Source organism: Condylura cristata, unplaced genomic scaffold (genome assembly GCF_000260355.1).
Source record: "Condylura cristata isolate star-nosed mole 26May11 unplaced genomic scaffold, ConCri1.0 scaffold00027, whole genome shotgun sequence".
Lineage (NCBI taxonomy): Eukaryota > Metazoa > Chordata > Mammalia > Eulipotyphla > Talpidae > Condylura > Condylura cristata.
Window position 1 is genome coordinate 29,389,364 of NW_004567128.1, and position 21,760 is coordinate 29,411,123.

The 21,760-nt window shown below is 41.3% G+C and overlaps 1 protein-coding gene across 1 annotated transcript in view; it reads right to left on the minus strand.

Annotated features, from left to right (window-relative positions):
- The window catches only part of DGKK (diacylglycerol kinase, kappa), a 142,041-nt gene extending 120,596 nt beyond the window's left edge, over nucleotides 1–21,445 (minus strand). Inside the window, exons 1-3 of the mRNA XM_004690045.2 lie at nucleotides 20,857–21,445; nucleotides 8,373–8,380; nucleotides 359–379 (exon numbers count right to left, since the gene is read on the minus strand). Coding sequence (XP_004690102.1) covers nucleotides 359–379; nucleotides 8,373–8,380; nucleotides 20,857–21,445 — 618 coding nt within the window. The remainder of the gene's footprint in view (nucleotides 1–358; nucleotides 380–8,372; nucleotides 8,381–20,856) is intronic.
- Between the last annotated feature and the right edge of the window lie 315 nt (nucleotides 21,446–21,760).

The following is a 21,760-nucleotide window of genomic DNA, read 5'->3' on the forward strand; positions in this document are numbered from 1 at the left end:
CAGAGGAGTGGAGGTGTGATGAGAACTCAAATATTGTTACTCTGACCTTTTGCTAGTGCTCACCTTGTTCCATTGGTGAGCTGTAAGTGGCACTTTTCCGCTGGCTGTTGTGTGTGGACAGAACCTAATACTGCGGCAGGATGACACATAAGCTGATTTGCTTCACACTTCCCACAAGGGCAGTGATGCCTCTGTACCACTACTTATAATTATTTCCCTGTCTTCTGGGGGTGTGTGCTTAGCAAACACAACCATCTAACCACAGCAGTATATAAATTGCTATCCCTAGAATTCAAATGCTATGTTTACACTCCTGCGCCTAAGAATTTCCCAGAGGACAAGAGACATACTCTCATGCTGTGAGCCTCTTCCATGAAATCTGAAAGTTACTTGGCACCATGGATTAAATATCAGGAAGGGCTGAAATCATTATTAACTAAAGACAGGAAATTCAGTAATTAATTAATGCTGCTAAAATGTTTCTCACTGATAAATTATGGCAAGGGATGAGAAATTATAAAAGAAGTGAGAAAGGCACATACCAAGAAAGTCTTCAAAAATGCTTAAATTGAAAGGTATCTCCTAACGTGTCCTTTAAGTAGGAAGAAAACAGCAGGAAGCAAGGGGTTACATGGGTCTAGTATTAAGATACATTATTAAGAAGCAATGATGTCCATTCTGTTACCACAAGTTTTCCTTATTCTGCAAGGAACACTCAGCCCTTCTGAAAGCAAGGGGAATAGAGGCTGTGAACGTGGATAGCACTTACTTGAAATAAAATAATATCTTTTACATGGTACCAACTATCATCTGAAAAAGAATCTATTAGGTACCAGGTACTGCACTAAACACTTAACATGCCATTAGTCCTTAGAACAACCCTGTAAGGTGGGGAGTTAGTCTCCTAGATAAATGAGGAGATGAGTGGCAAGTGATGGTTTTTGCCCAAGGTGACAAAGCTAGGAGATGACAGCGCTAGGATTTCAACCCAGATGTGTCTGACTCCAAAGTCCACTCTATTAACACTGCACTTTCCATGGTTAGCCTCACGCATGCAGAAGCAGATGTCAGTAACTACATTTCACAGACTGGGCATTAAGGAATAGGACAGAGCAGCACTATTCTGAAAAGTCTAAAACATTTTCTCTTCCATATAATCCAGCCTTCAAAGAGAGGAAATGAAATAATTAGCTGTCTTCACTATCTTAGAAAAAAAATCTCCACCCAGGGATATCAGTTTTAGTGACATGGACCCTGCAGGAGGTGGTATGCAAGACGATCCAGCTTTCTGTGTCAACACCACGTTGTTACGGCGATGAAACTGGAACATGACCTGAGTTGTGCCTATTAAAAAACAGTAGTATGCAGGCAGGAATCTGGGCTGTAACCCTGTCTCCATACACTGTATTTGTTTTTAATGAACTAATTTCACCTTGTATTGATGTCACAGTCATTTTGAAGCTGTGCAAACTGCTTTACAGAATGTTTAAGGCTTTAGAAAACCTTTGGGCCTAAAATTTCAAAATGCTTCCCTGATACTCTATAGTGGGGAATATGCTTATCTACAAATGGATAAATAAGAACTGAGCAGTTAAAGCATTCACTGCAAATCAAAAAGGCACAGTATACCTAGAATATCAATTCTGGGTCCAAACCACTAGGTTGGTGTGTTTTTTAATCTCTTTAGAGTTTGAAAATTTTGATCTCTGAATGTCCCAAACTATTTACACGATAAATCATGATTATAAGCATGTAAAATCATTTTTAAGCATTTTCCCCCTAAAAAAAAAACCATTACAACCACCTTGAAACTGTGTTGCACCTTAAGCTCATGGATTTGGTTACCTTTTTTTTTAAGATTTATTTATTTATGCATATAGAACTGGGGTACAGGCCAGAGATGCGGAGGGTGAGAGGATTCACCAGAGACAGAGTGGGGAGCAGAACAGGCAGATCAATGAAGTACACTGCTGAGGGGAGCAGTGAGCAGGGTCAGGAGAGGTCTGCCTCATCACATGGATCTCCTCCAGGGCAGTTGGGAATCGAACTCATGAGGAAGTGGCTTAAGCTTCTTAGTGCTGTGCTTTAACCCGCTGCGCCACCAGGGAGGGCCGGATTTGGTTACCTTTAAAGCCGGTGATTAGACCCGAAATGATGCCAGGTATCTCCCATTTTCCCACCTTGGAGGAACCTAGATCACTTTTGGGATTGGGAGGGTTGCTTTTGAAACCTTGTATTAACCAGCCTGATGCCAATTAGGGATTAGTTTTGGAGTCAGATGCCTTGAACTTGAATCTTGACTCTGATCCCCAGCAATAAAGTCCTTTAGCCTTAGTTTTCTTGTCTGTACAATGAGAATGAAATCAACACCACACACTGGATTAGGACAAGAGTCCAAAGACACAAGGCATCCTCAGGGCATGGGAAATGTGTAGGCATTTTAGAAGGTGGTAGCGTATGGGACAAAAACTAAGTGGTAGTTTGGAAAGACCATTACATTTTTTGGCTATAACATGCCTGATTGGGAAGGGTCTCTGAAGGGTCAGTTTGAAAATTCAGTATTATGAGGATACAGAGAAAGCTGATTGGTAATAGTGTTCCTCATATGCATGACAAGGCCTTCCAAAGTTGTGTCCAACAGGCTTCCAAAGGCAGCAAACTTGAGACTGAAAATCACAAAAGCTTGCATCTATCAACGGATGCTGCTCAGTGTAGAAATTGGCTTGTGTGAAGTGCATGGGGGATCAGATCCAGCCTCAGACCAGGGCATCTCTGAAAGTCAGCCAGGGCCTCATGCTGCACTCAGAGAAATAAAGTATATAGAAGTGGGGAAGTGGGGAGTTCAGTGAAAGCATCCCAGTACCTCAGGTTGCACCAAAAGCAAATCTAGAGATTGAGAAATGGTGGGTTGAACAGTAGGAAGAAAATTAGAAATTGTTAATAGCCTGTGCCATTTTCCCTGATCATTTCCCTTTCTCCTTATCACATCCCTCATTCACCTGTCCTACTCATAACTTCCAGTTCTTCTGTTCCCTAAGTTTTACATCCTCTGATGTCAAAACAACAAAAACAACAAACAAACAAAACAAAGAAAGGGAGGGAAGGAAGAAGGGAGGAAGACAAACCAATTTTCACAGGTTGGTTCCTTTGCTCACATTGTTTTGCTTGCCTAGAATTCTTATCACTCCACTTGACACCTTCCCCAAATTAAAAACAATCTGGAATACCCTTTGACTCATGTCTAAATCCAAGTCTAACCCATTCTGCTGAGTCCCAGTAGACTCTCTTTGAAACTCAAGAGTTCCTCTTTGGGCTTCTATTTTCTAGTTGGGATTGCAGTTATTTGTATACTTGGTCTTATTTCCTAAACTTGGCTATATTTGCCTTAAGCTAAGTAAGAATTATTGGCACAGTGTCTGGCACAGAGTAGGTTTCAATAAATGATTTTGTATAGAAAACTCATTGCTTGAAATAAGCCTCCGCCATCATCTCCCATCTGGATTTTTTGCAACAGTTTAAATGATCTTCCTGCCCTCCACCTTGTTCACCTCCAGTCTTTCCTTCTCACTGTCACAATGCACATCTTAGAAAAACTACTTTCATTATGTTTCTTTGCTACTCAAGAACCTTAAATGATGTCTCCTGTATAAAGTTCAAATCCCTTTGCCTTTCTTTCAAAGCTCTTTGATGAGAGCTGAATAGCATTCTTGCTGTACACCGCTTCCAGTTCTAAATTTAATTGATCTCATCTCCATGAGGAAGTCCTCCTAGACTACTCCATTCCTTATTTGTTTCTCGTTTATAATTCTACTGCGTTACTCTCTACTCTCTATACCACTCAGGCTGTAACTCAATTTTATTTTCATGGAATTGTTATGTACTTGTCTACAGTGCACATGTTTTGTCTTCGAAGTGACTACAGATTTCACTCTCCCTTTGCTTTTCCACACTAAATAGAAGATGCTGGAGACCCACCAGGCCTTCAGTTCATACTTGCAAATATTTTAAAATTTATTCTCACTGATTACTCTCTCTGAACTCCACTGTCTGCAGCCATTTTAAGGGACATCTGGGTCAGCTCATAGCTATAAGACAAAACTTATCTGGAAAAATGAGTTTTCTTTAAGAAAGTTTTCTCACTCTCAACTTTCATAGCAAATCTTGTATACCCTAAGTAGTATAATTTAGCTTGCTGTCTTGGGAGCTCTTTTATACACACACACACACACACACACACACACACACACACACACACACACATGCCTTCTTTGTTAGTCTTGATAATTTAAAAGTTATTAGATGTCTACTATTTACCAAATCACTAACACAGAATATTTGATATCAAAAACAACATTTTCTTCTTATTATTTTAACACAAGAGGAATATTTTCTTGCTCCTTTTATTTATATCTAGATAACAATCCACCTTCCTTATAGGTTTTCCTTAACACAGTATATTCATAGGCATATAAATAGAGGCTTGGGTAAAGAGAGGAAAGTCATTTGCATTCTGACTATAACACAATAGCAACACTCCTCTCATTTCAAGACCATTCAGAGGATTTTCACCAATATTGAGAAAATAGCCAAAGAAAGGATAGAAGAGAAATTGAAAAAAATAACTCAGGATCAACACGTGAAAAGAAAATGTTCCTTTAAAAATTATACGTTCTCTTTTTCCCTTCTCTTACAATACACCACCTCTTAAACTACTATTATTTACTCCTGGCCTATTTCCCCCACACATTATTTATCCACATTTATCTCTCTTCCATTATCTGATTCTATTGATTTCTGTTCCATTGCTTTGGAGGGCAGGGGGTGGGTGGCACACTTTTTCTGCCATGCTTATTTTTTCATGACACAATAGGCATGGTCCTTTAACCCTTAATGCCTCGCCTTTCTCTAATCACCATCTTAGCTCAAGCCTCACCAGCACCTCCAATTCAAATTTTCCAAAATTGAATTCCTCATCTTCCTCTAGCTATTACCTATGCCTGTGCTTGCTCCTGTCTTCTCTATAATTTTAACAATCTCAGGCTAGAAAGTTCAGTCACCTACTTTTCTCTCTCTCACAATCCACACTCAATTACAAACCAGCCTTGTCAGCCTGTTTTTATTTACTTCTTAAATGCTGATTGCCTTAGGTCCTCAATATTTCTTGCTCAGACTGATGTCTCTTTCTCATGAGTTTATGGATTGGGAGAGCTATGTTAATTTTCGTTTTTACATTATATGTGTGTGTGTGTGTGTACGCATGTATGGTGTATTTACATTGTTCCTTTAAAATTGAAACAGAAAATCAAATACTTGGGAATAAACCTAACTAAAGAGATGAAGGACCTATATAAAGAAAATTATAAAACACTATTAAAAGAAATAGCAGAAAACACAAAGAAATGGAAAAATATCACCTGCTCAAGGATTGAAAGAATTAACATTATTATAACTGTCATCCTACCAAAAACTTTCTTAAATTTAAAATTTGTCATGTTACTCTTCCATATGTGAGGAAAAGGTGAAAACTAGAACTTTAGTAATGTCTACATAGTTACTAATGTATAATGTGGTATACTGGAAACCTACAATGTTCTAAAACAATGTTACTTCAATTAAAAAAATAAATAAGACAGTTGAAAAAACCTGATAGAAACTTATCAATACAAAAACAAAAACAAAAAACAAAACCCTTCCATGATTCTCCAATGCTTATGGAATAGAACACACATTTCTTCACCCGGCTTTTAAGGCCCGCAGTGGTGTACTTCTCACTAACTTTTTCCAGCTTTTCTTTCTGATGCATTAAAAGTTCCATCCATATCTTGTCTGTGGGATTTTCATAGCATTGTCTTTTCTACTTCTGCCATGTCTATGCATAAGATATTCCCTCCGTCTCCTGTCTCTTTACCTGTGTTTTCCTATCCAATTTGTATTTAAGATACCATCCAGACCTCGCCTCTTTTAAATAACCTTTCAAGACTGAATGGCTTCCTATTTCTACTTAGCACAGTCTCTGTCACTAGTAAACTCTTAGAAAAGTTCGTGTACTTGAACACACATAAGAACATATAAACTTTAGGGAATTTATCGCTTGTGGAAATGAGACAAGCTGAAAGTTGGTTAAATAGGAGAGCTGGGCAACAGGTAGGCACCAGAGGGAAAGCACCCAGAGCTTCCTCTATATGCTTCAATGCCCAGCTAAATCTCCTGCCAACAGTGTGTGTGCGCGCATGCCTACTAGCGGTTTGTTTGGCTACTGCAGTACATACACTTGGGTGTGAACCTCTGAATGAATGTACCAGTGTACACTTGTGGATGTTTGCCTGTCTGCCTGAAGTCTTATAAACTGCTGTTTCAAACCTTTGTTACATGTTTCTGTTTTAAAATGACATTCAGGTTAAATGTGATATGGAGGAAAATTTTTACTTTTGGAAATCATTTCTTAGCTATTTTAAAGGCTTCTATGGAGGTGTGAATGGGGGGGGCATTGTATTTAAATGTAAGAAATAAATTAAAGGACCAGCCCATCCCATAGATACTCTGGGCACATCAGGAAACAGGAAACAGAAGCACTTGCTAAATATACTTTATTTTCATTTGTCAGAAAATTGTAATATACATGTAGTGCACATGCATATACGTGTATATACAGTCGACTTTGTGAAAGTGCCAACCTTATGTAATCTACAACTTCACAAGTTTATATGATGATCCTGCTCAGTAGGTATTTCAGAAAGAGCTTAAGTTATTGATATCTTTTAAGTGTTAATCTGCCTGTTCTGCTCCCCACTCTGTCTCTGGTGAATCCTCTCTTCTCCCACCCACGCAATCTCTGGCCTATATCCCAGCCCTTGTATGAATAAATAAATAAAAATCTTTGGAAAATGTTAAGATTAATAAAAAGGTCACCAAGCCACACCTAGATATGTGTTTAACCTTGCTGTCTTTTACACGATACCTAAGTATAACATTTTGTGTTGCTATACTTGAGTATTTTAATAAGTATGCATTTTGACTATTTTTAAAGATCTGACAATATAATTTATCATTCTCATTTTTAACAAAGTTAACTTTGTTTATGACGGTAATTCAGGAACACATGGTTGAGACAGGGCTGTTACCACTGCAGTGTCCCTGTGTATGAATTACAAAAACCTACCGCCCTCTGGGAGAATATGAAGCAGACCTGCCTACATTACCTACTGCCAATGTACCTGAATTGCTAAGTCTATTTTCTGAGGGGTGCATATATTAAAATTTATGTGCATATCTAAAGGCAGAAAGCGATGATAGAAAATATCATGGTACATGTATACATGATGATAAAGTAAGAATGTGCAGAGTTCTTATTCTTAAAATACATGTTTTAAATCTAATTCCTCATTCAGTCTTCATGGTATTTTTATAATGTAGTTCAGCCACCCATTATTCAGTGGCAGGTTTTATTATTCCTATAGCCCTAGTGGGATATGCAAGTTAATGATCTCAGTGTCTATGTGCAAATAAGAAACAGATGTTTGTATAGGGTGCCCTGGAAGCATAAGAGACGGCCACCTAGGCCCAGATGGGACACCAGTAGCAGACACTGCTGAGTGGCATTGAGTCAACAGCACATTATTGGCTTCATTTAAGACACAAACGCTCAGCTACAGAAAGATCAGGCAATTTGTCCCAATATTGCACACCTATGCAAAATGCTGTTGTGACTACAACATGAAGTAACTCCCAGTCTAAGCAAGAGTCCCAGCTACAGAGCCTTTGGTTCAAGGAACCATTTGAATTTATTTGAGAAATAAATTTTAATTGAAATAATATTTTCTTTGAGGAAGTTCCACACTTACAGGCATCATGGGCACATGTTAAATATTAGAATATTAGCAAAATGCAGGCTTGCCAAAATAAGCCAAGCCTGTGGTCTTCTAATTAACACCTATACCACAATCCTGGCAACATTTAGTTCTACATCTTGTGGCTGCTGAAGCTAACCACAGGAAGATGCACTGTATAAAATGAAGCATCAGCTCAAATTTCCTCCCATACTAACTTTAAGAGACCTGAGTCATTCAAATCATTCCCCAAAGTTCTTCAACCACCAAAGCAGCAAACAAAAATGCTGCTAATTAAATGTGTGATTAGAGTTTATCATAACCAACCTGTATTAGTTTGAAGTCTCATTTACCACTGCCTCAAACTGGCCTTGTCCTGTTTTCGCTTGTGCTTAATTTTCCTGTGTTATATGTGTTTAATTTCATAGGCTACTTCATATCTTTTCTGGATACTGGCAGAGTGCAAATTTTAAATAAATAATAACAATAAACTTAATTTATGTAGAATTGGCTCTTTGATGTGCTTCATGTACATTTATAATACACTGGGGTCCCTTACAACAGCGATGCATATCATACATTAATGCCCCTTTTATAGCACTTGGAACAATTTTGCTGCTTTAAACTATTGCAGAGGCTTGCAGTTATATCGTAGCTTCTACTACATAATTTTAGTTAGATCTACAATTTACTTGGTGTGGTGTCTTTGGTCACAAACAAAGATAATGCACACTTTGATGACCCACTTTATGAGGTTGTTGTCACATATGGGGAGACGTTGAAGGGAGGGGGCGTGGAAAGTGGATATTCTAGAATGGCCACTTTTTCAGGAGAGTACTAATTTGTGGAATATTTTAAAACCCTGATTTGCTTCTTTTTTTAAGATTTATTTATGCATACATAGCTGGGGTAAAGGCCAGAGGTGCAGGGGCAGTGACAGGATTCACCAGAGAGAAAGTGGGGAGCAGAACAGGCTGACTGATGAAATACACTGCTAAGAGGAGCAGCGGGCGGGTGAGGAGAGGTCTGCTGTGCCATGTGGTCACCTCCAGGGCCAGGGATTGAACTCATGTTGAAGTGGCTTCAGCTTCTTAGTGCTGTGCTTTAACCTGCTGCGCCACCAGGGAGGGCCCTGATTTGCTTCTTTCTATTATTCAATGTGTCCCTACACCATCAGTCTCCTTGTCAAGAAGCCAGTCATAAACATGGAGTGCAAATACACATTCCTATTCGTCTAAAATGAACAATTGGGAAGGTGTATCAGTTACAAGCCCATTTTAGCAAAGAGGAGGTTTAATGAAATACATGTCTATATTTATGGTTAAATATTGGGCTTTCATTTAAAATGTCATTGAGAAAGACACCAAAAGATTCTGCTGCCAAAACAGTTTTTAAAACACTGGTTGATCCTCATATCACTTTTCAGGATATTCTATGGGTTAACAACACTTGAAGATTAAAGGTTTCACTGGATTCCCATCATGGTTTCTTACTTTTGCTATAGAAAACCCTGTCACGAATTAGGAAAAGTATCATGAAGAAAGAAAGTAGACTAGATTATTTTTCACGAAAGTAGAATGTGAGTCAAAGAAGATCCAAAACAGTAGAAAAAGGACACTAGACACTGTGATTATTTTCTTCCATTTTTTTTTTTAGCTTTAGTAGTTTAATTTGGGACTTGGCATACAAGGAAATTGAAAGTTAGTTTTAATTATATGCCCCATCAACCAGCTCTCCACTTCAGCCATGTTATTTTACTAATCACCGGCACTTTAATGGTTGAGACTCTAATGGCTGAATGATACACAAAATTTTGTCAGCTGCTTTCAAAGTTTCAGCAGAACTTGTCTTATCCCATCTACTTTTTCCCCACATTATTTCAATCTGTATGCTATAATTATATCAAAGTGACCCTTTTTTAAAAAATTCCATATACAAGAATCTCACTCTTTTATCTGCAAACTCTAGCCTCAGTGGCCCAATTTATATATAACCACACTTTTACCTGAGTTTCCCCTGTCACTTGCTTCATTTGACTCCAGTTTTCTTTAGGTTTGAGAAGATATATCATCCAGACTTACCACATCTAACTTTATTTCCCCTCCCCAAACTTCTTATATACAAGTGAATTTGCTATCGGAAAATCGCTCACAGAAAATCACTCAGTGAATCTGATCTACTCCTGAAAATTAGTTGGATGGTGAATTTTGGGTAGTGGGAGACTTTACTTCATTATTCTAAATTCCATCTTAAAACCTCAAACAATTTTCTCAAATACTACCAAAGATACTCTAAAATACTCATGCAACAATCCTCCCAATATATATCACACTGTAAAACATTTAAAGCACACATTAGCAATTACTGTGCACATAGCTTATTAACAGATATGTTCTGTGTATTCATGATAAATGGGTACCCCCACCACAGCCACAACCAAAAAGAAGCAAGCTTTCAAATTGCCTAGGAATGTCTATCTTTGCTTCCACAGTAAGAGAAAAGTTGGAGGAACTCCTTTATTTAGTAGTGATGAGAAATGGTGGCAAGGCAAAGAAAGACTTCCCTAGGGATTTCTAGAAAGAGGACTCACTAGTGAGAAGTCATGTAATAGGCAGACCTTGAAGAAAGTCACTAAAGGAGGGCTTTGATTCCAAGTGAAACCAAAGTGGAGTCCCTTCCCCCAAATGCCCTGGAGATGTTGTGACCAAGTTGAGTAAATTAAAGGAGACCATGCCAAAATTATCATTTTAATGAGTCTTAACAGTCAAGCAGAATAAGGCCAGGAGGTGAGAAAGGGACCCCCACCCTACCCTAGTTCTGGGTGAGAGAAAAGTTCTGTTCTACTCAAGCCTGGCAGGAAGGAAATGGTTGCCGCAAACACTAATCAAGGCTTGTGAGAAAGACACCAACTTGCTAATTTCCTGATATCAATAATCTTGTTCTGTAGCCTCATTTACTTCCCTCTTTATTGTTTATGTTTAACTGTTTTAATACAGTTACATGACACTTTAATTCTGCATATGTACAGTGATAAAATAAACTGAAATAATGTTAAAGGTACATAATAAATGTGAATTATGCTTATTAAGGGAAAAGAATCAATCAATGTAATTATATGCGGGACTCAGAAACTGCTGCTAGGTTGGGGTTCAGAGGAACAGTGCTGTGGTTCTGGTGCCTGCTTCAGGTGAATGGGAACCCAATGGAGAGTGTCTGGTGTTACATAAAACTTTCCTGGTTTTGACCCATTCGTCTATTTGGAGGCATCTAGGTTGTTTCTATGTCTTAGTTTTTGTAAATAGTGTCGCAATAAACATTAGAGTGCAGGTTTTCTTTCAAATTGGTGTTTTTGTGTCCTAAGAGCGGAATCGTGGGATCATATGGCACATCCATCTTCATGTTCCAAGGAACCTCCACACAGCCTTCCATCGTGGCTGAACCAGTTTACATTCACACCAGCAATATGAGTGTCCTTTTATCTGCACATCCTCTCTGTTGTTTTTTTTTTTTTTCTTTTTCTTCTTTTTTTAATATGAGCCATTCTTACTGGTCTGAAGTGCTATCTCATTGTGGTTCAGATTTGCATTTCCCTGATAATTGGTCTATTTATACAATGGACTATTACTTGGCAATCAAAAAGAAGTACACCATTTGTGGCCAACATAGATGGAGCTGGAAAGGATTATGCTAGCCAAAATTAGAAGGAAAAATACAAATGCAGAATGATCTAACTTTTATGTGGAATATAGAGAGCCCAAACAAAAGGTCAAGAAAAAGTCAAAACTAGCAGCTGACCATAAAACTGAGGCATATAGCAAGGGAGGGGTGGGGAAGTGCAGAACAGGGGAGGGGTGAACACAGGGGATATGGGGATGGTTCACTGGTGATACAGTGGTAGGAGAATTATGGGGACTAAAAAAATGAAGAAAAAATAATTAATAAAAAGTACATTTTTACAACTTTCCTGGTTTTGAGTCTCTGTGCTTGAGTAGAAATAAGGAAGACTTACGAACTTTACACATCAGATAACTTTAATGTCCTGCTTCAAACTGCAAAATCCCAGGACAGGTGGAGAGAGGCATTAACTATAGGAGACAGCAAATGAAGGCAAAGTTCAGAATCTGAGTGTCCTTAGTGCATCCCTGCAGGTGGAGCTTCTGTCCCCCTCCTCTTCCTGGTGCCAGTTCACTTGTCCACTGCTTCTCCTTTCAGAACAACTCTGCAAACTCTGGCTGGGAGCCTCACACCTATTTCCTAGAATCCTATGGTACTACCTGCCTCACCTGTGCTATCAGGTAAATAAGGGGATGGGTATCTCTGTCCTCAGGGGCCAATATCCAATATCTCTTTCACAAGCTTTTTAAAACAAAAGGCTTAAACAGTAAATGTCTTCAACACTTTGGAAGATGAAAATCTAAAGTGCTACAAGTAAGGCTGAAGATATTACACTTCCATTTAAATTACTGATTCAACCTTGCTTTGATTGTAGACAGTTTATTAACTCAATTTTCTACCATGTTTGGTTAATGAAAGCTGGATGAATTGAATATTCTTTTATAATTGTTGATAATGTCCTCCCACATATGTATTTCCTTTCTAACTAGGAGGTCACCAGATGAACATGATTCAGTGACTTCATGTTAAAGAGACAGAACCACCAATATATTTCTGCAAATAGTTAAAAATGAGCCAAGAGAGTCTCAGGAATTTAGATTCGCCTTTTAGTAATTTAACAGAATGGAGGTGGATTTTGTTCCTGGTTTCCTTCTCAAGGACAAAATAGGAAAAGTTAGCTGGACAAAGGAAATCTGAATGTCCAAGAAAATACAGTCAATAAAAGGAAGATCATTTGAGTATCAAACCTCAGTTCGTGCAGGCACATTGTGTCTACATACAATGTATAGTTCAAGCACATATTTATTAGTCATATTAAACAGTTACTTCACTAAAAACCTTTAAGCTAACATTAACAAGTGTTTCCTAAGTACAGTGTAAAAGAATGCACATGATCTAATAACTAAATTGGGGGGAGTCACGGGGCAGAAACCCGCACTTTCCCAGATGGCTTATGATGAGACGCTAAGCTTGTATTAGGAGAAAATAAATGGGAAATATATCAAAATACTAATATAGTTTACTTGTTGAGTGGTGGGGTGCTTTCAGATTTTTATTTACTTTTTGGAAAATTTTTAAATTTTCCATTCTCTGAAATCAACATGTATTCCTTTATTTTATTACACTGAATTTTGAAGAGAAGGTATGCTGACAGCATTGACCACTAAAGTGAATGCTTCATTATGCATCGGTAAAATAAATGTTCACCCCATATAATTTGTTTTGGTAACTGAGAGGGGGTGTCTCATTTACCACTCTTGCTTACAGGAAGTCTCCTCTATGTGAATTTGCCCACCAGAGAAGAAGTATACAGCGCTTGGCCCAATGCTATGTACACACAAGATACAGCAGGTATTAAATTTAATTTGTAAATAAGTTAATGGATCAAAAATTTTGGGAACTACTAATTAAGTCTTTTTGCCTATTGAAATGACTTGCAAATTTTATATATTTGTGAAAATTGAGCCCTTATCCAGCTATGAGAACAAACACTTAAGTGAACACAATCATTGTAAGAACTTCATTACTGAACTAAGGAGTCCTTCTTTGTATGAAATAGTAGAGTGTGATTGCTTTAGAGTTTACCTTCACCTTTGAGTTTCTACAGTATTAGAGGTGAACGACGATGCAGCTGAGTCCCAAAGTTGTTTGGTTTGGCAAGGAAGTATATGCTTTTCCTCCAAAAGGGTTACCTTCCCAGTTTTGTTTTCTATGGACAGGGTTTGTCTTTCCTGAGTTCAGTCCCACTGACTGATGGGGGAAGATAACCAGAAATGGGTCGGGGGGAGTTGAAGAGGGAAGCCATTCTGGGATTAAACATTTACTATCCTTCTGCCTCAGGTGCTGAATTTAAGGTTCACTGGCACTGTTCTAGAATTCTATTACCTTTTCTTTGTATAATACTTTCTAGTAGAGTGGGGTGGCTGGAGAGGCCACTTCTTATAAACCATGCTTTTCTCTCTCTTTTGCTCTTTGGGGAAAAATTTCAATAGTGTGGTGGTGGTCAACTTGCCTTAGGTTAGGAGACGTTTCCTTTTAAAATTCCTTTTGAATATGGAGAGCAATGAGGTCTATTGCTTTTAATGAAGTTGATGGAATAATTTTTCTGAAAAAAAGTTATTGGGGAAAAGGATTCCTTGCCTTAGGTGGGGTTGAGGGAGCAGTTCTTTGTAAAGTTTGGGGGACTTGCACTTTTAAAAACTAGGTTTTCTGGCCCTCCCTGGTGGCACAGCCAGTTAAAGCACAGCACTAAGAAGCTAAAGCCACTTCAGCATGAGTTCGAACCCCACCTGCCTGGAGGTGACCACATGGCGTGGCAGACCTCTCCTGACCCGCCCTCTACTCCCCTCAGCAGTGTACTTCCTAGATCTGCCTGTTCTGCTCCCAACTCTGTCTCTGGTGAATCCTCTCACAGCCTGTGTACCTCTGGCCTGTACCCCAGTTCTGTATGCATAAATAAATAAATCTTTTAAAAAATACTAGGTTTTGTGAAGAGCAACTATTTGGGCCACTGGTGTTAATGAGGCCAGGGAGTCTTCCTTAGGAGGATTTTTCGTCCCTTTTATAAAACAAATATTTATTTGTAAGGGGAAAAGATTGAGAGCACCTCAACTTGAAAGAATTTCATCTTTAAAAAAAAAAAAAAACTGAAGGTTGAAAGAGAAACAAAGTCCTTGGGCTTCCCTGAGATTGGATGTCTCCCCCCTTGAAATTAGAAAGAGCAGAAAGAAATTGTGTTTCTTTCCTTTCTGTAGGGAGTAGAGTGGGTTGGCCACCGGGAATAAGATATATTATCTCTAACAAGGCACTAGTTCATCTGTCCCAGGAAGAATTTATTCCTTTTAGTCTTTAAAAAATTCCCCCTTAATTATTTTCTTCTTCCTTTGCCTCCCTCTCTTCCTCCTTCCCTCCTTCCCTTCCCTCTTCGTGCTCCCGTTTGGAAAAAAAAAAATGTCCAGTCACTTTGGTAAGTTTGGGGACCTCGACAAGTCCCTAAAAAGGAAATTTTTCTTTTCATTATCCTGTTTGCTTTCTTTCTTCTTTTCCCGGAATTGTGAACTCATTTACTTGTTTTCAGGAAAAAAGGAGGGGGGCTTTGTTGCAGCAGCAAATAATTTCCTTTAAGGATTCTATGTGTTTCTTTCCTACCTTTTTCATTTACCCTCCTAATTTTAAAATTTTCTACATTAAGATTAAGGCGTTTTAGATTTTTATGAATTTGGGGCTGGCCCTATTTCCCACTTTTATCATTTAAAAATATTTTCATTCTTTTTGCTGTATTTTGTCAAAAAAGCTTATGGGTCTTTAAGAGACTGGTGTTTTCTTCAATTTAAGAGTCTTTGGTTTTCACTTCACTGATATTATTCCCATCACCAATATCCACACCTTTCTTTCAAATCTTTAAAAAAATTGTATTTGAGAGTAAAGTTCAATATATATTTGGTGGTAATGGGGCATTTCCTTTGGGGGGGTATTTATTTTGTTTCCTCCTGCCTCCCCCTTTTCTGGAGATTAAAACTTCAGGAGTATTGGTTAAGATGGGGCGTCTGTTCTTTAACATTTCTTTGTTTTTGTGAAATTTAAATGTCTGTATGTCTCTATGGCAGAGAAGTTAGTGTGAACGGGTGATTCTGAAAGTATCCACCCTTCAAATTATTTCCTTTTTTGTTTTTCTCAAAAGAAAAACTTGAGGTGTAGTTAATAAAGGTTATTTTCCTTAGTGAGGTTGTAGGCCCTACTCTGAAGAGGATTTCCTGCTATCTTAGTTACTTTGTTAAACATATTTTCCTTACTTATTCATTTGTTTGTTGACATATGGGGAGATAATTGATTTTCTTGAAGTGGGAGGAATAATCCCTTTTAGTTATGTTTTTCACTGAGATATATTTATTTTCATTGAGATATAATTTACACCATGGAAGTCACCATTTTAACGTATGCAAGTCCGTGGCTTCTAGAGCAACTACAAGGCTGTGCAACCATCACCACTGTCTAATTTTAGTACTTTTTTTTATCAACCCCCCCTCAGAAAGCTTGTCCCCTTTAGCTATCATCCAAACTTCTCCCACCTCCTCAGTCCCTGGCAACCTCCAATCTACTTTCTGTCTCCAAGGATTTGCCTATCTGGACATTTCATGTAACTGGAATTAATAACCTTTGGGAACTCTGATGAAATCAGTGGACCTCTCCTTTGTAAGATTTATTTTTGCTCTCATAATTTTTACAAGGGATTGGGCATGGTCCATTTGCTAGAAATAGTTTATAAATTCATGAATTTTTGAAGGTTAGAACTACTGTTTTCCTTGAAACGATTTCTTGTTCCTTTAATTTTTTTTTTTTTAGTTTTTCTCTTGGGGATATAAGGTTCATGAGCTTTAGCAAGGGTAAGGAGCTCCTTCCTTTAGGGTGCCTTTTTTTACTTAAAATTAATTTTCAGGGAAGGGATACCTTTCGTTATCTCAGGTCATGGGCTTTTTTCTCCTGTATTTTATTTGTGATTTTTTTCCTTCTACTTTGACAATGAGGTCTGTTGACTATGGTGAGGGTGGGAGGAATCTCCTTTTGGGAATGGTTGTTGTTGTTGTTTTTTTTAATCCTTAGAATTGTTACTTTTTTCCACTGGAGGAAGTATAGCCTGTGGGCTTTGGAAGGAATGGGCACCCTGTCCCTAACAGAATTTCTATTTTCTTTCCCCAAAATGTCATCTTTGGAAGTAAGGGCTCCGGTCTTTTGCCTCTTCTTCCTTCTCAGTCCCCAGCTCTAAGATGGCCCCCTCTGGGAGCCTTAGAAGGAAAACAACAATTATGATTTAGGAAAAAAAATCAGGACTGATGGAATGTCTGCTTAAAGATTGTTCTTAGATGAAAAAGGATCTTCTAGCTATATGTTGGCTGTTTTAGAAAATTTCACAATGAATAAATAACGTAATCGTTATATCTTACTAGGTGCCAAGTTTTATTTGGTCCTCTCCTAACCTGCTTCCTTCTTCTGGGGAGTGAAAGAGTTAATAATGCAGGAGAAAGCATTCTTTCTGGCACTACAGAAGGTGAAGTGAGTGCCATACTAGCAGACAGGATTAGAGTCCATATAATGCCTCTGACTGGTTTCCTGGCCTCTGAATTTTTCACATTTCCTTGGAAGCACTTTGGGTAATCTCTCAGCCTTTCGTTTTGGGCTGCATCTATGCAGACACCCCGTCAGAGATTTTAATAAACACAGAAGAATTGTACTCACTCATGTAAAGGAAAGACCACTGACCAAATACCTCATTATCATTTCTAGACCACCCTGCAGCAAATGCTCAGAAGCTCTCAGAATATACCAAATAAATCAGATGGTATCATCAAAATCTGGCAAGTGGGGGGAGGGAGGAGAAAGTAATTACATCCTGACCTCCAACAGGTTAAACATTCAAATCTACAATACCAGAACTGTTTATAGTCACTGCAGATACTCTTGTTAATTTAGGGAAAAAAATATTATCCCCAAAATAACATCATTATTAGTCTGCTGTTGCCAGGACTGTAGAGGATAAGACATTTTCCAAACCATTTTTTAATTGATAGTAATTTGCTTCTTAATTATGGTTCCAACACCCATTCTGAAAATGGAAAGATTGACTGCATTTCCTTAAGGCCTATATATTGCAGGTTATTTAAAAAAGCATTTACTTGTCACTCTGAAGCCAATGAGAATTCAGGAGTAGTCTCAATGTTTCTGGAAATGGAACTGAAAAGCTTCAAGCTTCAGCAAATGTTTATTGAACAAAAATCTAGAAGGTTGAATTGTAATGGGCGCTGGGAAGCAGAGACAGTATCTACCTTTGAGAAGCTCAGAAACAGGTAAGATAAAGTATTCAGGCAATAATTACCAGATATATAAACAAATGCTTGCTACTTTGCAAGAAACCTTGTGCAAAAAATACCAAGGGAACTGTTTGCTTATGGTCTTGGGGTAGAATGGGAATTGCTTTGTAGGAGGGATCCATGGACCATGCCCACCCATGAAGTAAAAGCCACGTAAAATGTATTTCTTCTCATATTTTCATCAACCAATGGTATGGTGTGATTATCATTTCATTGCTAGTCAAAACCCAATAAATAAAAATATAAACAATCTTTCTTCAAACCACACTGAGGGGAAGAAACAAATATGGTCCACTTCACAGAAACCAGCTCACACCATGAGAGGAGAGTTATAGCACTGTTAAAGAACCAATTCACACATCCTCACTTACACTTGCTGCCACCAGGTGGGAGACCATGGCTCACTTCCTGGAAATCAAAACATTTTAGAAATAGACCAGTTTGGTTCACGTCTGTGTTATCCTGGTAGCAATTGGAAAGAAAACATGAGCACCCTTTTCTCAATTTATGCCCTCTTGCTTGGCATAGATTTGCAACCAGTATGTTCTGAAACCTCACTGAAATACCAAAAGAGCAGAAAACACACTAGATTTTTTGTTTACTACAATACCATTCAGTAAAATTATCTGACATAAATTCACAGTCACATTCAAGCACTTGGTTTTGCTCATTTTATCCTTTGCATTACCAGGCTAGATTCAGACTACCCTTACCGACTGTTCTTCTCCACATAGGATTTCATTATATGGTAGAGCTGTATTGGGGGTGAGGGTGGGGGGAGAGAGAAAGAGAGAATGATTTTCCCCAAGCTTGCCTGAAGGAGGCAGTGTCAGTGTCTGAGAACAAGGCTTGCCCAACTAAGATGGCAACCTGTTTGCTTTAATGTTAGGGTGTAAGTCAGTGGGTAAGGGCGCTATTTACCTGAGAAAGAAACAACAGAGAACGGTCCTATCACTGAAGATCAGATATTCCAGTCTGCATCAGAGGGAAACAGTCTAGCAACACTAGGGTGTTGGAGAAGGCCTCGGTACTCAGCAATTTAAGCATTTACCAAGCTCCTTTGCCTCCTTCAAAATCCTCTAGAGCCACTGGTGGATTCATAGACAGGCCCTTTTTAGCCACAGGACAGGCTTCTTGACCCCAGTCTACAGGGTAAGTAACTCCATAAGGACTGGCTCTAACAAAAGCAGAGTCAACCCTAGGAGGTCCTGGTCCCCTCCCAGGGCTGCCAAGTGTGTGCACAAGGAAGGCTGGCCGGATTCCCCTCTTTGGATCCCCAACTTTCTAGCAACAGCCATTTTCTCTTGCTTTCCCACTGCCACAGGGGATCCTCAGATCTCCTGGCCAGTCCGCCTTCCTGAGGCCCAAGAGAATGTACATTCGCTGGTCACCATGGCAATCAAGTCCCCAGGTGTCGGTTTCTCAGCCCTGTTCTTGAGGACCACAGGTCAGGTGGTCCAGGCTGGCTTCATACCCAACAACTTCAAGAAAACTTCCAAAAAGACAGAGCAAGCACTCACACAGGTGAACTCTGGGTCCACCTGCCCCACCCTTTTCCTTCTGGAACTCACTGCAGGGAAGGGCCCCTGCTGAAGGGGGGGACATCCACCCTCCACCCCAACCCCCCACCCCTTAACCCCTTTGAGAGCAAGGTTGTGGGCTTTTTTAAAAAAAAGCCTTACTCTCCAACTGTTCTATTTTATTTATAAACGGCTGCACTCCCCCCACCTGTGAAACTTCTCTTTAGCTTCCGTGTTTTCAGTCGTGTACCATTGCAGTTATTTAGCAAAGCCAAGCCTCCCTACTCACCACTCCCACAGCAAGGCACTTTTCCTTGTCCACCTCCAGAGGGGAACCTCTGCTCCCTCCCCTACATTCTACAAGTGTGCGGGCCACAGCAGGGTTCCAGCCCAACTGACAGGCATTGTTGGTGCGGTGGTTTGTTTCTGGCTTAGTTTTTCCCCAGGGGAAGCTAAATTAAGGGGTGTGTGTGCATTGTTACGATTTTTCACAGTGTCCTGGAACGAAGTTTAGGGGAATGGAAGCACAGGCAGAGGGCAGAGATAGCCAGAGAACAGTCGGGGTTTCAGGGATTGAAGACAAACACTGAAAGCCTTCTTTCCCTTCCCCTTCCCTCTCCTCGGCGTGTGTCCGAGGTCCTCCGCTTCTCTGGCTGAAGTGCCACGTTTAGGAAGGCTTCTCTGAAGACTGGAAGAAATAAGGGTTCCCGTTCAAATGTTCTCAAATGGCAGCTCCTATTTTCCTGTCTCTACACCAGGACTCGGGTACCATTCCAACTCGCCCGGGTGTGGGATGCCAGTATCCCGCTTGTGAACTGGCCCATCATTGCTTGCACCTACCTCCTGGGAAATCCTGCAGACGGCCGGAATGGTGGCTCTGACACAGGCATGTTCTCCCCTGGCCCCTCGAACCCTGCCCTTCCCCTGCAGTGCGCGTGGGCGCCGCCCATCCCCTAATCCCCTTCCAGAGGACCAGCGGCCAGCAGCCAAGAGACTCATGGCACCTCCCCGGAGCACAGCCAGTTGCGCCCCATCTGAGGAGCCCCTCTCCAGGGGCAGGAGGGGCCAAGCAGACTGCCGCTGCTCCGCAGCCTGGGCCACTGCGGCAGTGGCCGCAGCTAAGAGGTGTGTCCCCCGGCCGCGCTCAACCCCGTGCCTGAGAACCAGAGCGGGCCCCATCACCTCTCTAGGTATCTTGTGCTCCCTCAGGGCGGCTTCCCCCTGTTTCAAGACCCAGGCGCTCGCCGCACTGCCGCTTCTCCCATAGGGAAAGCTGCTCCCTGCGCCCTGCTGTCACCTACATCTCTAGCCCCAAACAGCCCTCTCTCCCTTCCACATGTTGCTTCCAATCTTCCAACTGCTGCCCTCTCCCCCAGGTTCCGATCCTCGGCATCTTTATCCGCATCTTTGCCCGTCTGTGGTTGCCAAATGGGAGGCGAGGGTTAGCCAGGGACCCAGGCGCTCAACAGCGATCTGGCCTCGCCTAGCTTGGGTCCCCAGCCCCAGGGGGTCTTTCGCTTACCTTTATACTGGACAGGGGCACTGGCCTTCCGGGCGACGGTGAGGTCTTTAGACCCCTCTCTGGAGCGACCACCGAACGAGGCAACAGACAGAGCGCCGGACTTGGCTGCCGACGGGACTGTGGAGTCGCTTCAGCGCAGGACTCTGGGGCCGGGTCTGGGACCGGCGCGGTGGCTGGTTCTGGGACCGGCTCTGGGGTCGGCTCTGGGTTCGGTTCTGACGCCAGTTCTGGGACCGGTTCTGGGGCCGGCTCTGTGTCTGATTCTGGGGCCGGCTCTGGGACCGGCGGGCTGACTGGTTCTGGGGCCGCTTCTGAGATTGGCTCTAGGTCTAGTTCTGGGGGCGGTTCTGAGTCTGGTTCTGGGATTGGGTCTGTGTCTAGTTCTGTGGCTGCTTCTGGGGTCGTCTCCGGACAGGGTTCTGGAGCAGGCTCTGGACAGAACTGTGGTGCGGGTTCTGGCGAAGGCGCGAGCAGCAGCCTAGGGGCAGGCGGCGGCTTCGGCGGCGGCCACGGCGGCGGCGGCTCTGGCGACTCCGCGGGCTGCTCTCCATCCTGAGGCGGGGCAGTGCCCTGGGCCGCCGCAGCTCCGCGGTCCATCGCTGCGCGCCGCCTCAGGTCTGGGCAGCGGGAGCCGGGAGCTTGGAGGGCTAAAGTACCCTCAGGCGCCCCACCCACTCCAGTTCGACCACCCCTTCCAGGGTGCCAAACTTTGCCCCGCCGCGCTCCATGGCTGGCTCGGCTCTGCGCTCTAACTGGGGGCGTTCGGCGTCTCCCAGTGCGGGAACACGCCCCTCGGTGAGCGCACACCTCTCCGTAAGCAGCCGCGGGCCCGATGGGCGGGAAGCAGAGGGGCTTGCGAGCGCGGACTGGACAGAGCGCCTGATGACCTCCTAGCGACGCGGGAGCGGGGGG